Source organism: Dipodomys ordii, unplaced genomic scaffold (assembly GCF_000151885.1).
Source record: "Dipodomys ordii isolate 6190 unplaced genomic scaffold, Dord_2.0 Scaffold51, whole genome shotgun sequence".
NCBI lineage: Eukaryota > Metazoa > Chordata > Mammalia > Rodentia > Heteromyidae > Dipodomys > Dipodomys ordii.
In genome coordinates, this window is record NW_012267267.1 from 5,557,277 (window position 1) to 5,575,060 (window position 17,784).

The 17,784-nt window shown below is 41.4% G+C and overlaps 1 protein-coding gene across 1 annotated transcript; it reads left to right on the top strand.

The window, feature by feature from the left end:
- The first annotated feature begins 3,276 nt into the window (after nt 1-3,276).
- Nucleotides 3,277-15,459, top strand: Leprot. The gene is made up of 4 exons (XM_013020597.1): nt 3,277-3,336; nt 8,777-8,852; nt 13,074-13,260; nt 14,836-15,459. The coding sequence occupies exons 1-4, from the start codon at nt 3,321-3,323 to the stop codon at nt 14,950-14,952; spliced, it is 396 nt and encodes a 131-aa protein (XP_012876051.1). The 5' UTR covers nt 3,277-3,320; the 3' UTR covers nt 14,953-15,459.
- Nucleotides 15,460-17,784: the final 2,325 nt, after the last annotated feature.

Genomic DNA, 17,784 nt, shown 5'->3' on the forward strand with positions numbered 1-17,784 from the left:
AAGGTCAAGGGGTTGGAGGCTGATTATTTACTGCCTTTACTAAATGGGCCTAGTGTTGCCTAGGAAGGGAGCATGCTAAGCTGTGGAAAGGAGAAGGAGCATACTAAGCTATGGGGAGGGAGCTCATTGGGCTAACACTTTGTTGCCCAGCTTGGTCTCAAACTTATAATCCTCCTACCCCATCCTCCCTTTACCACCCCCTCCACTCCTGTCCCTACCCCACCAGCTTCCTGAGAGTGCTAGTATTACAGGTGTGTGATATCACTCCCCTCTAAAAAGGTTTTGTAAAACTTCTGGAAACAGAAGATGGGGAAATTTACTCTGAGCTGGATTTGAAGCAGATACTTACTGGAGGATAGGGAGACTTACTAGAGTAAGTAAACTTATTAGTGTTTTTACACTTGGGGCTTAGAGAACAGCACAGCAGTAAAAACCCCAGAAAACAAACTTTCTCTCTGACCGTCTGCTACTGTCTGGGTCTGGTTTCTAACTTACTTCATTCTCCTCCCCCCGCCCCCCCCCCAGGCAAACAGTGAAAACTGATATTCCTGTTCCTGTAGGGAGGTCATTTCCTTAAATCATTTCCCCAAACTAGCCATAAAACCTAAAAACAGCACTCTGACTTTGTCTTAAGGTAGGTCATAAGACCTACCAGAAAGTGTCATGCTATGTGTCCAGAAGGAGGAAATGCTGCAGCTGCACAGACAGACCGAGAAGAATGTGAACAAGAGTGTAGACTGTGCTTTTCTCCTCTAAAACTGCTATACTGTCTATGCTTCTTCAAGCATAGCCATAAAAATGCGTAACCCACCTAGAGTCCTTGGGTCTTTAATCTGAAGGCTCCTGAATCCCATCAAACTCTGATCAAATATATTTGGCATGTACTGATAGAATATAAACTCCATGGATGTATTTGGATGCCCTTAAACATGAGGTGTTTATCTTGTTATATTTAATCCCTGTCTTCAGGACATAAGATCTAACTCTAGAGTTCAGCTGTGGGCCTGCCCACAGCTTTCTTAATGGCAAGGCATTACCTGAGCCTTAGTTTTACCATCTGTAAAATTGAGAGAATATTTAGATTTAAGAATTCCATTCTAGTTCTAAGCAGCCTGACATTTGCCCAAATTTTATAAACCAAATTTTACACTGATGGTAAGTTGGGTTTAGACATTTAGGTATTGCTGCCTTATATTTTTGAAGACATATGGAATTGGGTAAGTGGAAAAAAATTTTTCAGCACAAACTCTGGCAAGAGGAAAGTAGACTTTTCAGCCGGTGGCTAAAGTGTCTCCAAGATGGCTTCCCTTTCTCTTTAAAAGTAGTTTGGTGAAAAGAGAAGAACAGCTGGTATGGATACAGAACAAATTCTGATAAAATCACTATCTTAGAATATTGCTGCTTCGACATACCTGTAACCTTGGGATCAATACTTAGGTATTTTGCTTCCATCCACTTTTCAGTATTTCATTCTAAGCAGATACTTACTGTAGGTGTTTCAGGTGCTCAAATCACAGTGTGCTTCTGGAGGCTTGATAGTTTTCCAAATCATTTCTTTTCTGTGTGACTAGTCTCAGGTGGATGGGGAGGGCTTCAGCAAATCTATATTGAGGCCCATCAGGACACCAGCTAACTGGGCAGGTGGTGGTGGTGATGGTTGAGAATGGAAGGGGACAGTACATTTAATTACTTAAGATGGAAAAAGCTCTACTAGTTCACACCACCAGCAAAGGAGCCAAAACTCACAGGTTCTCAGAGTTTGGTACAGTAGTTCCCTGACCCTTTATCTATAGGGAATATATCCCAAGTTCCCACTTGATGCTCGATATTCTGGACAGATACTGTTTTTCGTTTTTTCTCTACACACTTACAAACCTTGTGTGATAGTTATAAAGTAGTCCCAGTAAGAAATTAATCACAATAATAAAGTAGAACAATAAAACAATGAGCTATTGTTAGAATAAATTAGACTTTGCCAGAAAGCCACACAGACATCCAGGTACAGAGAATAAAAAAGGTTTATTGCTGGGGAAAGGGCCTGGCAAGACCCTTTCTCACAAGGGAGAAGTGAGAAGCAGCACCTGCTTGTCTGAGGTGACCTATAGAACCTAGGGGGTTTAGGAGGGGCTAGAAGGGGTTAGGAGGCAGAGACTGTGGTGTGCATGTGGGTACAGAGGCCTCATCATGACAGACCAGGATTTATGGCTGCTGCCCAAGTAGCAGATAAGGACCTGAAGGTCACTCTAAGGGGCTCTTGTTGCCTTATATGGTGGTAGCTGCCCCAGAGGAGTGCCATCCCAAGGTAAGGGGGGCTGGAGGCTGATTATTTACTGCCTTTACTAAATGGGCCTAGTGTTGCCTGGGAAGGGAGCATGCCAAGCCGTGGAAGGGGGAAGGAGTGGACTAAGTTATGGGAAGGGAGCTCATTGGGCTGACATCTGTAATCAGTTCTGCGAACGCAGTATCTCTAAAACAATCTTACTGTACCACAGGTCTCAACAATTTCAACGCGCATTTCTCCCCTTCCCTGTAAAATCAAGAGTTCAACCGTTTTGGTTTTCTAACCTCTTTCAAGAAGCTGTCCTGCACAATTTCCTACCCTTTCTGAACCTCCTTCCCTAAAAGAGGAAGGCCTCAGACTAGTGGATTTTTAAGGCCAAAACAAAACACTCCATCCCCCTGAGGGACATCTCTACGTTCACTCTCAGCAGGTTTCCAAGCCACTAGGCTGACACCGAGCATTTTCATTTGCTGGAGGGAGGGTCGGGTCCTGACGTCGGGGCGGAGCTTGGGGCGGTTACCGGGTTACTAGGATGTCTCCGATCCTAAAAGGAGGATGGCCCGCACCTGCGGGGCGGGACTTTAGGGCCTGGAAACAGACTCTACAGGCTGGGGGTGTGGCTATACGGCTCGGCGAGGGCGGACTACGCGATCTGGGGGCGGAGCTATGGACCAGAGGGCGGGGCTACGCGTAGCAGAGCAGGAATGGGGAAACGACACCAGTGAGCCTCTGAGTGGCAGGGATCTGGACCAGTAGAGGCGGGGTTCTGCGTGGCCGGGAATCCGCGGCGGCATGGGCGGCGCTCCGTGGTCTGGGGGCGGGGCTCCGTGGCCGGAGGGCGGGGCTCCGTGGTCGGAGGGCGGGGCTCTGTCTGGCTCTGTCTGTAGGCGGGCCCTACGTGGCGGAGTCGGGCCCCGCGGGGCGTGGACCTGTTCAGGGCGGGAACCGGGGCGGGGGACCGGGGCGGGGGACCGGGGCGGGGGACCCGGGAGGTGGGAGGAAGCCGGAAACAGCCGCGAGCAGCTCTAGCTCCTGAGATATGGCGGGCGTTAAAGGTACATCCTCGACCCCCGGCTCGGTGGTCGCGGGGCGGGGTCACCACCTCCGGCCCCGGCGCGGCTGCAGCTGCGCCGTCCGCGCGGGCGGGGACCGGCCGTCTGTCGCCCCATCTCCGGGCTCGGAGGCGCCGGTGCGCTCCGTTCGCCTCGTGGGGGGTGGAGGCGCGTTTCGGGGCGATCTCCGAGCTGCGAGCTGGGGCCACCGGCTTCCGGCGCTCTTCTGGGGTCCTGCGGACCCCGGGCGGAGGCCTTTCCCGTCGGCGCCGCCCTCCTGGGGGGCACCCGGTTAGCCTGGGAGCATCCTCTTCCCCGCCCCGCCGCCCCGCTTCGCCTCAGTCTCCCCAGATTGCCCCTCGACCCTTGCCAAGTTTTTTAAAGGAGGGCTCTACTTCCTCGCTCGCCGATCCCAACGCCTCTCTTCCCGCTTCCTGTCCCTCCTCGGTTTCCTATTACTTACAAAGGAGCCTTTGTCTCCAGTGCTGGACAAGAGAAACTTAATCCTCTTGTTCCACTGGGGCAGAGTTGGCTGTTGTCAGGTTTCCGTGGAAAACACCCAGAAATAATGCAGCCTTGGAGCCTAGATTAGATGGGATTTTAACACGGACTTTCTCCAGTGATTTCTATCCCCGTCTGGACAGACAAGAAAGTAAGGGATGTACAATCGTGTGTTTTTGCATGGGACAGTTTAAGAAAGGGGGAACTGTGACCATCACTTCCTTTCTCCGTGTGCGTTCAGAAAAAGGAAGGTCTGAATGGGGAAAGAGGTTACTGGATAGCTTCCTTGAGCAAGGACACGATTCCGTTTCTGCTCTTGGGAATAGACTGGCATAACTTGTTTCTGAGTTGCGAGTTCCTATTCTTGAAATTTGTACAGAGATCTTCCCGGATGATATCTACTGCGAACACCTTGGCAAGGTATAATGCATGTCTGCACTTGTGTGTTCGTTATGAATTTATCTGTGTGAGCTGTGAGCAACAGACACGTTTTATCATTTTCTGGCTGACTTTTTATATTTAATATCAATTGAGTAAACCTGGCTTACTTGGACAGTGTCCAGTGTATAATATATCCATTTAACTCCAACCTAGAAAGCAGATGACACAGTATCTTCCTATTACATAGGATTTATCCTGACCAAAAACTATCAAATAGTAACAATGTTTATATGTGAATGTGTTCGAAAGTATGAGGTAGTAGAAAGGAAGTATTTTTCAGGTAATTCAACTTTTTAAATTTTTTTTTATTGAGCACTTGTATGTGGGGACACCTGGAGTTAAAAAGATAGATGAGAATTGATTGTTGAGTGACAACTACAAATAATTACATTACTATGTAAGTGAATGAGGTATGCTCAGATGCTGTGGAAGCAGAGCTTCGGGGTGGGTTGAGTTATATTCCCTCCAAAGGTATTGGTAGGTTCTAACTCCCTACTACCTGTGAATGCGACTCTCCTGGAAATACATCCTATTGTAGAGCCTGTTAGGAAATAGGGTCTTCAGATGCAGTCAAGCTAAGATCATACTTGCTTTAATTAGGCTGTGATCCAATGGCTGGTGTCCTTGAATGAAGAGGGAAATTTGAATCTGAAGACATAAAAGAATGAATTCTAGAACAGAAATTGTCATGATGCAGCTGCAAACCAAGTGGCGACAATTATTGGCACCACCAGGCAGAAAGAGGCGAGGAAGTCTTTGCTCCCTACATCCTTCAGGGAGAGCATGTCTCTCTCTGACAGTTTCATTTCATGTTTGTTATTCTGAGTCATCCAACTTGTGGCAAGGTATTATAACACCAGTCCCAAGAAACTAATGAAAATGGACTAATTATTCCTCTAGGGATGAAGAGGACTTTTTTGTTTTTAAACAAAAAACAGTATTTGAACTGAATCTAATGGGATCCACCAGGTTTCATCTGTAAGGGCAGAGTATATTCCAGATGGAGAGTGGCTGCAGGGTGGACATGAATGAATACACCTCATTCGTTTCAGAAATTTAGAGGGAAGGTATAATATTTAATATATGTATAATATATATTTCTGTCTTCCTATTACTCCCCCTACTGTCTGTCTATAGTCACTGCTCTTCTCTCTCTGTGTGTGTGTGTATATATATATATATATATATACACACACACACACACACATATATACATATATACATAGAGAGGATATATATATATTTAGAGGATATATATATATATATATACATATATATCTACTCTAAATGCCTGAAAAGAACAAGGTGTGTGTGTGTGTGTGTGTGTGTGTGTGTGTATTCCCTCTAAATTCCTGAAAAGAACAAGGTATATATATATATATATATATATATATATATATACCACTTCAAGTATCAGTGTCTGCTGTGTCAGGATGGTTAGGAAGGGGCACAGATGACTGCAGGCAGATGATTAGGTTCTTCACTGGAGAAGTCTCAATTCTCGTGATAGAGTCATATGGACTTGCTGATTCACGGAAAGGCAGAGAGCAGCTTTGGTGTGAATTCTCTAAGATAGGCTTTCATAGGGAAAATGGAGCAATGTGTGCTTGGGAGCAGTGGATGGGAGAATGGTGGTTTGCTTTATCATGTTCTCATTAGTTATTAGCTGTCTATGCAGGGTGGGGCATATTGAAGGTGGAAGTACAGGCCTAGTTCTCAGATCCTCAAATGTGGCTGGGCTCTTGTATATTGGGTTGGATGCATTTATTCAGCTGGAGTCCAGAGTCAAAAGAAAGATGAGGTTGGATTCTTGGTCATCTCCAACATTAAGAGATGGCTAAGTGTGCTATTCCTGAACACACACACACACACACACACACACACCCATACTCATACCAAATGCACACATGGCAAAAAAAAAAAAAAAGAATCACAAAGAACTTTGAGGAATGGGAGGGACAGAAAGAAAGGGTGTGTAGTACTCAGCTTTGTTGGGCTTGTGGAATAGGGTGTATTGAAAATAATCAGACCCAGAGTGGGGTTAGCAAATCCTGTTAGGAAAAGGTCATCTGATAAATGGATGCAATATAGAATATACATTTGCACATATATGAATATATATGAATATATATCCACATGTGGTCATTTTTCCATTAAAAAGTAGACTGAGCTGGGTGTTGGTGCCTCTTATTATAGACCTGAGATCTGTGGATTGTGGTTCAGAGCCGGCTTAGGCACGGTAGTTCACAGAACTCTTATTTCCAATTAATTACCAAAAAGCCAGAAATGGAGCTGTGGCTTAAAGTGGTAAAGCACTAGCCTTGAGCATAAAAGCCAGAAACAATGCTCAGGCCCAGAGTTCACATTCCAGGACCATCTCATACACACACACACACACACACACACACACACGGAAAAAATAAATAAATTAGAATTGATGGTCCTTCCTGTTCTCTAATATCTGGATACTTCTGGATGTTTCCCGAAAAGCCTTTTGGCATCTTCCTATAAAACAATATCTTGTATCTTCTTAAAGTAAAAGGAAGCAGTAAAATTTCATTAATTTAATCAAAACTATTCAGTAATTTTTCCATAGAGAATATGTATTGTGTTCTTTGTCTTTTATATTTTAAAATAAATGAATCTAAAAATCTAAAATAGAAACTTGCATCAGTCAATATTTATTGACTGTCAAACACATTACATAGATTATCTCAGTAAGCTCCAATTGACTCAATAATGTGGGGCCATTATTCTTCTTTCATAGGTGACAGACCAGACTCAGAGAGATCTGACTTCTTCCTAAGGTCGTGTAGCCAGTGGACAATAAAGTTGATATTTGAATCCATGTGTGTGACTCAGATGTTTTACTAACCTGGTATTCTGTGGATCACTCAGCTGCACAGCAAGGGTATCTGCTCTACCTACATTCCTTCCTCTGAGATGTAGATCCAGCTGAGTCAGGGAGTTGATGTTTTATTCAGTGGATACCAGTTGGGAATTGTTTCCTATGAGTATATAAAAGCAGTTTTGAAGTACTTGTGATGAAGTGAGGCAAAGTGATCGAAGCTCTCTCTGAGGAAGTCACTTTGGGATGATAGGAAAAGAGAATGTCTAACGTTTTAGAAACTGGTAGAGAATAATGGCCTGCCTCAGGTAGTACCAAGTTTCTCCACACTAGAGTTACAGAGACTGGCTATCTATCCTCCTGTGGCAGATATAGAGGGAACTCACACCATCAGTGTGGGAAGGTACTGGAGTTGCAGGAGACCTTTGTCCGCCTTTGATTTTTACAGGGGTAGACACAGGTGGTCCTCTTACCCAGTTTGGGCTATAATCACAAATATACCACAGAGCGGATGGCGTAATGTCATGTTTGGAGTCACAGTTTTGGAGGCTGGGAAGTCCAAGGTGGAGGCCCAGGTGGATCTGGTATCTGGTAAGGGCTGTCTTTGCTTTTTGTTCCCTGGAGGAGTGAGTGGGCCCATGAAAACCTTACATGTCACTCTAGTTTCTTTCTCTGCTAAGGATATTGATCCCATCGTGGGGACTCTTACCTCATCTGTACTTAATAACCTCTGAAAAGCCATTCCTCCTTAATATAAGGTGTCAATACATGAATGAAGTGCATACAGACATCCTGTCCAATAGGCACTTGCTAGTCAAATGTACATTGATTAATGAGATTCATGCAGATTTGGGACCATTTTTTTCCTTTTCTTTCTTTTTTGGGCAGCCATGAGGCTTGAACTTGGCCTGGGTGCTATCCCTGATCTCTTTTTCCTCAAGGCTAGGGCTCTACTACTTTGAGCCACAGTGCCACTTCTAGTTTTCTGGTGATTAATTGGAGGTAAGAGTTGAATAGACTTTCTTACCTGTGCTGTCTTTGAACTGTGATCCTCAGATCTCAGCCTCTTGAATAGCTGTGATTACAGTCATGAGCCACCAGTGCCCAGCTTCATTTATTCTTTTCTAAGTAATTTCCTGTGTGTGTGTGTGTGCGTGCGCGCGTGTGTGTGCGCACATGCGTGCCAGACTTGGGGCTTAAACTCAGAGTCTGGGTGCTATCTCTGAGTGTTTTGTTTTGTTTTTGTTCAAGGCTAGTACTCTACTTCTTGAGCCACAGCTCCACTTCCTGCTTTTTGGTGGTTAATTGGAGTCTCCTAGGCTTTCCTGCCTGGGTTGGCTTTGAACCATGATCCTCAGATCTCAGCTTCCTGAATAGATTGGATTATAGGCATGAGCTACCAGAACCCAGCTAGTAAATTGTTTTATTGATACATATTCACATACTACGAAATCATTGTTTTTCTTCTTTAGTGTAAAATCTTTTAATGTGTGGTGTAGTCATAAGGTTGTCAGCTATAACTATCATCTAACTCCACAATAACTTGTCATCCCTCAGAGAAGCTATATGCATATGTAGTCATATCCCAATTACCCTGACTGCACTGGCAACTGATGATCTGGAACCTTTAACCCTTGCTTTTATTTTTCACAGCTCTGGTGGCATTGTCTTTCAGTGGAGCTATTGGGCTGACCTTTCTTATGCTGGGATGTGCCTTGGAGGATTATGGGTAAGTGATGATTCCAGAATGAGCTACTCTTTTTTTGTGTAGTTGTCACTGAGAGTGTGGGTGTTAGACAGTTTTATGAATTTAACACCAAAATCAAAAACTTAGTGAATTCTAGGTTATGAATCCAGTCCTTTCAGGATCTATGTATTTATACATGAAAAGCTTTTAAAAATATTCTATTCATTTAGTAAGCATCTGTTAAGCTCCTACTGTAGACCAACTGGGGATATGAGAATAACCTTTTCTTTGAGGAGCTTATAGCTATAGTTATAAGTGAGAGACAGACAAACAATGATGCAGCTAATAAGATGGCTGCTGTAATGTGCTGTTGGTATGCGTGTGATACAGTTGGAACTCAGGAAAAAAATCTGGGGGGCAGCACAGCAAGGCTGTATTTGAGCCAAGAACTGGTGGATAAATGCATTTTAGGCAGAGATCATTAATCACCTTTATTCAGCAAGGTACAGTAGAAAGGTTGGATAGGTATCGAATCAGTCTTTTGTAGCTCTGTACTCCTTAGGGGAAATTACCAGTCAATAAGCTCTGGGAAAATACCTGAATACTGGGTTTGGCCAGAAGTGGGTTATTGTGGGCAAAATGTGAGACTAGATCTAAAAGTGCTGAGACTATAATCAGGCCTAATCCTAAGGGGCTATTGGTATAAATCAAGTAAAATTAAGACTGTGATGGCAGGAATGGAAAAAAAATGCAGAGTGACATAGGTGGCAGAATGAATAGGTTTTGTTAATTGATGTCAGGGCTCAGCATCTTGGATGTCTCCCAAATAATTGGCTTGAGCAACTTGTCAGAAGGGATGTGAGTGACACCACCTGGAGCTAGTTGTTAGGACAACAGTGGATTCACATCTGCCTAGGTATGTTGTCCATCTTTGAGACAATCACAGAACTTACACGGCATTTGTTCAGAGATTTCACAGATATTGCTTTATGCTGATTTTAAGGAGATAGCATTTTATTATCCTCATTCCTACCCAGGAAAGCCCAGGGTAATGAAAATCATCCAAATCACACAGTAATATAACAGATAAGGAAGTGGAACACACATTCTAATTCTCTTGACCAAAGAGTTGCCCATCATTGCATGGTTCATTCTAAGCCCAGTTTTCATTGTTCATCATACAAGCAGTTTGTCTCCACAGGTAAGAAAGCCACCTGTGACTACCACTACTACAGAGAAATTAACTTCATATCATTGTGATGATGATTCAGAAGTCAGCAAACTGGCCCACAGGCCAAGTGTAGCCTGGTGTCTGTTTTTGTTATTAAACTCTTACAGGAACATAGCCATGCTCATGCGTGTACATACTATCGCTTTTGACTGCAGTTTCAGAGTTGAGGCAAAGACCTCGGGGCTTGAAGAGGCTAAATATGTACTATTCAGAAAAAAAGTTTGAAAAAGTTTGCTGATTTTTGGCCTACATACTAATCGAATAGGGTGATGTTTGATATTCAAATTTTATCTAAAAATAAGGTTGCTTGTACGTGAGCAGAGCAGTCAGTCTCTGTAGTTGTATACTGGAAGCTGACTATAAATGGAAACAAAGTCTCTCAGATCATTTTTCAGAAAACTGTCACTGTATTCCAGGATGAATTAGGAGCTGTAGCTTAGGGTATATCAGGTGATAGTTGTCTCTTCCAGGCCTCTTCCCCTCTTCATATTTCATGTCCTTACTTTGAATTATGGATTCTCTAACAGCCCCTTGCAATAATATTGCTAGATGGTTCTTGGAACATACTAGTTTAAAATTAGAAATCTAAACTTTGTGTTTCTATCCTCAGGCTTCTGGGTGAAAGGCACGTTCCTTCTTGCTTTTTGGCTATAATCTTGGCCTGCTAGATCTGTAGCTCAAATGGGAAACTTTACTAGGAAAGCTTCACCTCCCACCCCTGCTGAGGGGTGCTGGCTGGCTCGCTGGTTCTGAATTGTTACAGTTTTGTGGTGATGTGTATTACTGTCATGTGTGTTTATGAAAATGAGCAGAAACCTTAAGGAATGAAGCATAATAACTGTCTAACTGGATCAATTGGATAATTATTTAGGAAGTCTTTATAAAGATGCAACCAGGTAGCAATTTCCACTAAGTAAGTGAAAAGCAGTAAAATTTGGAAAGAAGGCAGTTTTGTTATTTTGTATTAGAGTATCATTGTAACCTATTTATAAGAAAATTTGGATGCACCTACATTTTTTAATAGTGAGAATTATGTATTTTCATGTCTCCCATACTTCCAATCTAAATTTTCCCATTTATTTAGCAAATATAAACGGAGTACATTGTTCTAGAACTTCGAGATAGGTAGTAACTGATCAAGACAAAGCAGACCCCTATTCTCATATGCAAGCATATGTCAGCTGAGAGTAAGTGCAGTGCAGAAAGTCAGAAGGGGTGACATGCTTGAGAGTAACTGAGGTGTGTTAGGATGAATGCCAGGGAAACTACTTTTAGGAAGGTGTCTCTCTTTTTACATTGCATGATATGAAGGGGGAAAACTCTCCAAGCAGAGAGCATAGCAAAGGTTCCAGAGTGTGTAAGGAACACAAAGAATGAAGGGTGCTCTGGCAACAGGTTAAGAGAATAAAAGGAGTGAGCCAGGTGCTGTGGTTCATGCATATAATCTCAGCTAAGCATAGGAGGATCATGGTTTGAGTTATTCTGAGCAAAAGTCATCAAGACCCTGCCTTGGAGAGGATGGTACAGGCCTGTAATCTCACTTGCATGGGAAAAGTAGGAAGGGGGATCATGGTCTGAGGCTGGCCTAAGCAAAAAGTGTTAAGATTAACTAAAGTAAAAGGGCTAGGGCCATGACTCAAATGGTGATGTGCTGAGTTCAAATCCCAACCCCAGATATCAGATATTACACAGAGAGAGAGAGAGAGAGAGAGAGGGAGAGAGAGAGACAGAGAGACAGAGAGAGACAGAGACTGAGACAGAGAGAGACAGAGAGAGCAGAGACAGAGAGAGCAGAGACAGAGAGAGAGACAGAAAGAGAGACAGGGAGACAGAGACAGAGACAGACAGACACAGAGAGACAGAGATCCAGAATATGAAGATGGTACAAAATGAATGGAAAAAGCAGTAGAAAGCAGTAGATACATGTAAGATTTTATAGGCCAGGACTAGAAATTTGTTTTTTCTTCTAAAAATATTGAAAGTTTTTAAACATGCACATAATTAAAAATATCTTAATTGAATTAATAGATGCAAACAACTATACTATGTTCTATAGGGAAAACAGAGATTATTTACCAAGATTTTGTCCTTAAACAAATTGCAGCTCAGATAGGCACTGGTGGCTAATGCCTATAAAGCATAGCACTGAGATTTGCTAATTAAAATTCAGAGCCAGCACATGTAGACAAATCCTCTAAACTCTTCTGTCCAAATAGCCAGCAAAGAAGGGAAGGCCTCACTCAAATAGTAGAGTACTAGCCATGAACAAAAAGCTGAGCAAGAAAGTGAGGCCCACACACATTGTGGGTGTCATTTATTCATTTCCTAGATGTTCAAGCCCCAGTTCTAGCCCGAAAAAGAAAGAAAGAAAGAAAGAAGGAAAGAAAGAAAAAGAAAAAAGCAAAGAAAAGCAAAACTGCAGCTCAGAGTCTGGGATATAGCTCAGTGGTAGGCCTCTTGCCTAGTGTATATAAGGCTCTGGATTCAATCCCCAGTACTTTGACAAAAAGTAAGGAAAAGGACGTTGTAGCAGCTCAGTACTGGGATTTGCACTCAGGGTAGGCTAGACATATCCTCTACTGTGGAGCCACTCTTCCAATTCTTTTTGTACTAGTTATTTGGAGATAAAGTCTTGCTTTATGCCATACCTAGGACCACAATTTTAGTAGCTGTAGCTGAGATGACTAGTGAGCACCACCAGGCCTAGCTCTTGTTTGAGAATGGCATCTCCTGGACTTATGCCTGGCTTGGCTGCACCCTATAACCTTACTGATCTCAGCCCCCTAAGTAGCTGGTATCCAACATGTATGGTTTCTTTTCTTTTTTTTTTTAACTTAAACAATATATACATGATATGTATTCATGGATCAGTAACTTAGAAATCATTGCTTATCTATTTCTGGTAGAAATGATTTCACTTCCTAATTGTTGAACTTTTTTTGGCCTAAGCATTTAAAACAATAATTTTGAAATAAAATGTAAGTTGTAACCATGACTTTTCTGTTTGGGTTTCCTCTGGGTGCTCCTGACAGCGTTTACTGGCCCTTGTTCGTCCTGATTTTCCACGTCATCTCCCCCATCCCCCATTTCATTGCCAAAAGAACCACATATGATTCGGATGCAACCAGTAGTGCCTGTCGGGAGTTGGCATACTTCTTCACTACTGGGATTGTTGTTTCTGCCTTTGGATTTCCTGTTATTCTTGCTCGTGTGTCTGTGGTAAGTTTTGTTTTCTGTTGTTTTGCTCCACTTTCATGAGTTTATTTCAAAGGCCTGTGTCTGGAACCTCAGTTTTATGTTTCCTTGCGTAGACTTTATGCTCAAAGCCAGATGTGTTTTTAGTGCCTTTCTTCCTCCACTTTATATCCTAACTATATTATCTCAGTTTTCAGAGTACTTTTTTTTTTCCATTTCTTAGAGCTTTTAGCTAGTCCATATGACTTCTTGCTTTTTCTGGTTCATTCTCTGGGATTGTTCTTAAATCCGTGTCTTAAATCATAGGACAACCACAGAAACTATATAGAAATACTTTTCTAGTCACAAAATGAAAATCCTCAACTTCTTTTGCAAATGAGATCATGAACTTAATTTCAATACAGGAAGAATAGATTAATTTGAATATATCTGTAGCTACCAGAAGATAAAGTGAATAAGATGCCATCCTCATATCTAATATTCAATTTCTTGATGTTCATTGTCTTTCCCACTCTTTGCTTTCATTATGCCCTCATTACTTCTATTTCAGTTTAGGGCATTGTATAAGAAATATGTCTAAATCTTGTTTATTTGTTCAACATTCAAATATCATTGGAAAATTTGCTATTTGTAAAACATGAGGTATAAGAATTAGGCACACAAACTGCCCTGACAGATAACTATACTATAGGTTTATGAAATATAGGATTGAAATGTAATCAGAATGCCATAAAAGCTCCAAGAAGAGAGAACCTCCAACTATCAAAAGATTAGGGATATCTAGGAATAAATATTGTTTTGATTACATAGAGAAAGCTCTTACATGGAATAGTACCCGAGTGTGGAAATGCAGTCCATGAAATAAAGATTAGTTGAGATTTATGCTGGAAAGGTTAATAAAGCCTGGTGAACATGAATCTTGAATATCACGCCAGTTTGAGTTTTAATCAGGCCATGGAGAAGCAGTGAAAGCTATTGAATGAAGCATTTCCTTTTTCTTCTCATGCTTTAGACTAGCATTTCTTAACTTTTGCTGTAAATATTTTATTTTTCCTATTTATGTTTTAGGACGTTTTCATTCCTTTTGTGGTTAAATTAAAGCAACAATTAGCCACTAGAGGGCGCCCTCACTCCCACGGGTGCCTCTGTGAAACCATCTGCCACTGCAGAAAGGCTGGTTTCGAGTGCACATTATTATTTAAAGTTTTTTTCTCGTCTAGAAAAGAAGCAAACAAATCCATCACTCTCAATTCCTATTTTCTCTGAAAGAAGTTGATGTTTGCAGAATTTTGAGTAGGTAATATTGTAATTGACAATTGGTTGAGAATCTTGCTGCTTGTATTTTGCCTAAGGCAATTGTTGTCAGCTAAAAACAAGTAGGGAAAATGTTAAAGGATGATGCTAGACTTAACAAGCATCACAGAAGCAATTAGACTAATTACTGATAGTCCACTGTCCTCTGCCTGTTTCATAATTCAGCCTTTTAGCAGCACTGTGCCGTATTTCATTGGTGGTTTCTAATGCAGACAATAAAAGATTTGAAAAGAACACAGTATGAAGAAAGTCAGGATTTAATCCCTCTTTTCTTTTGTGTTTCAGATCAAATGGGGAGCTTGTGGCCTTGTGCTGGCAGGCAATGCTGTCATTTTCCTTACAATTCAAGGCTTTTTCCTTGTATTTGGAAGAGGAGATGATTTTAGCTGGGAACAGTGGTAGCCCTTGGTTCTGAGAATAAGTGTTGAATTTCTTAGTATTTGTACTCTATGTATATGTGTGCACATGTGGCACTTTATTAATTAACTTGCTGACTATGGAATTTAGTATGCTGACTATTTTATACCTTTATATCATGATCATTTTGAGGAAAACTTCCCAAGCAATGGAGTAGTCTTATTCCCTGAAAACAGACCTCTGCATTTACTCAAGTTGAATTATGTCATTTTTTTTAGCTATTCCTATAGTCAGGATTCTTTCAGCAAATGTATTAACACAGTCTTGTAGATAACTACTCACTTATGCAGGGCATCTACCTTTTAGTCTGTGCTGTGCTTGGGTAGCAGAAAGCAGGTCTCTTTATAGCCCAGAAAGGCAGAGTTGCTTTCTCTGTTGTAGACTCTTGCTACTCAAAATATGGTTCACAGACCATGAGCATCAAGGGTCTCATAGGAGTTTATTTGAAAAAGTATAAGGAGCTCCACCCCCAACCCTGTGCATTTTGGTGAGATTTTTAAGTTTATTAAAGTTGGAGAAGCTCAGTCCTAGAGGAGTAGACATGGTATCTAGCTCCCTTGTCTTCCCTTGGGGTCAACCACTCTGGGTGTTAACCAAGAAGCGTCTTGCCTGCCTGAATGGTGAGGATGCGTTCAAACTCCCTTTCATGTTTGTCAATGGTCAGAGCTATGGGAAGTGTAAGGAACAGATGTGTCTTCATATCATCTGAGAGGCAGAGGCTGCCTTCCAGCACCAGGGCAGGGAATAACCAAGCATGGCACTGGAAGTCGAGAAAGGGAGGAGGGGCTGAAAGCAGCCACTGCTTTAGTAGGAAGAGGGAAGGGCAGATAGGCCATACTTTTTCATTTCCCTTTGAAATCTCACACTTCCACCCTTTCTAGTATCAACCCATCCCTCTCCTCATCATTTCTGCTGGGTGTGATACTTACCTCCACGTGGTTCTGGCTTCTTCTCAAAGAGATATGGGAGCCAGTTGAACAAGCAGAGGGAAGACTGCATACTGCTTGATTTTATTCATGTGTTGATATACTGATCATCTTTACATAAAACTTTATACTGCTTTAAATGAATCATTAGTATAATGATGGCTTCTAACCATTTTTTGTTATTTTAACATCTACTGGTAAAAGGAATCGTGAGAAATAAACCACTTGATGAGAATACAACCAATGAGTTTTAAAACGTACATTTTAAGCATTAATGTATGATACACGATAGACGTTGTAAACACTTCCACTTTGGGTTTGATCTGAGTAATCAGCACACCTTCATGTACTGCTGGGATGCTGGGACTGAAGGCTGAAGTGAGCCTTAGAAGGATGCTGTGCAATTAGACTTGTTTTTGTTTTTATTTTTTTTAATCTTGTGCATGGTTTTTCTATCTTCAATGTTGTCTGTAGATACAGAATTTTAAAAGTTGTTATTTCTAGTGTTTGTATTAACATTCTTAATCATGACACTTACTGTATTATTGTACTTATTGTATTGTAATAAATTTCACTTTTAACTCTGAAGAAGAATTTAATCTTGATAGTTTTTATTCTGATGTTTCTTGTGAGCTGTTTGGAGCAATAATCAGTACTGTGACTTTTGAGATATCATTTTGAAGGTAGAGCTGGCTTGTAAAAGCTTGTCTTCCCTCAGACGGCAATAGGGATCAATTTATGCTACCTTTTGTAAATAAGTCTTAGATGCTTACATGTATTTCACTCACCCAGGTAGCCTTAATGAGGGAGCATCAAGTAATTGACTCGTGCGTACTTCCAGAGGAATAATAGGTACTTGCATAGAGTATTTTGAAGTGAAATTATTAGATGTCTCTGTCTCAGAGATATATATTCTATAGGTCTAAGTATCATTAAAACAATACATTTCATTTAGAAGTATTGCTATTCATAAATGTTCAATACAGAATTTTTGTCCTAGTGACACTATTTTTTCTTTTTAAAAAATATACATTTGGAAATTCATAACTTTTTTTGGGGGGGGTTCCAGTCGTGGGCCTGAACTCTGGGCCTGAGCCCTGCCCCTCAGCTCTTCACCTCAAGGCTAGCACTCTACCACTTGAGCCACAGCGCCACTTCCATTTTTTTTTTTTTCTACTTATGTGGTGCTGAGGAATTGAACTCAGGGCCTAATGCATGCAAGGCAAGCACTCTACCACTGAGCCACCTTCCCAGCCCAGAAACTCATAACATTTTATACTCACAAATAAGTATTCTCAGGAAAGGACTCTGTTATATTCCAAATAATTGGCTTTTGGACTAGTGTTAATAGCTACTTTTTAAATAAAATGTGTCACTTATTCTTCAGTAAAGGCTTTCATGTATAGTATTAATTAAAAACAATATATTTCATTTCAGGATATTATTTTAGGAGAGGAGAGCAGCAGATTTATTTTTTCCACAGTGATTTTTTTGTCTTGTTAATTTTATTGTGACTTTTGACTAGTTTGGAGCTTACACTCACTGTAGTTGAGTGAAGCAGCCTAGGAATATTGTGCTGACTGGAGGAATCCAAGTTCTGATCACAACTTTGCTAAGGCAAACAATATCCTGGAATGTGGGGGAGAGGTTGTAGCTACCTCACACTGGAAAAGGGAGACAGCTGCATACATGCTCTGAAGAGTCCTTTTGGGAAGGGTGTATGGAAGTAAAACACTGCTTAAGCAATAATGTGTTTTATGCACAACATGCTTAGGGAAGATCTGATCTTTTACAAGTGGATTCAGACAATTAGATGATAGATAAAATTGAGTTTATTATTTCAAACAGTTAAATTACTAAAAACAAAGTTAATAGTAGTTATGTAACCCTG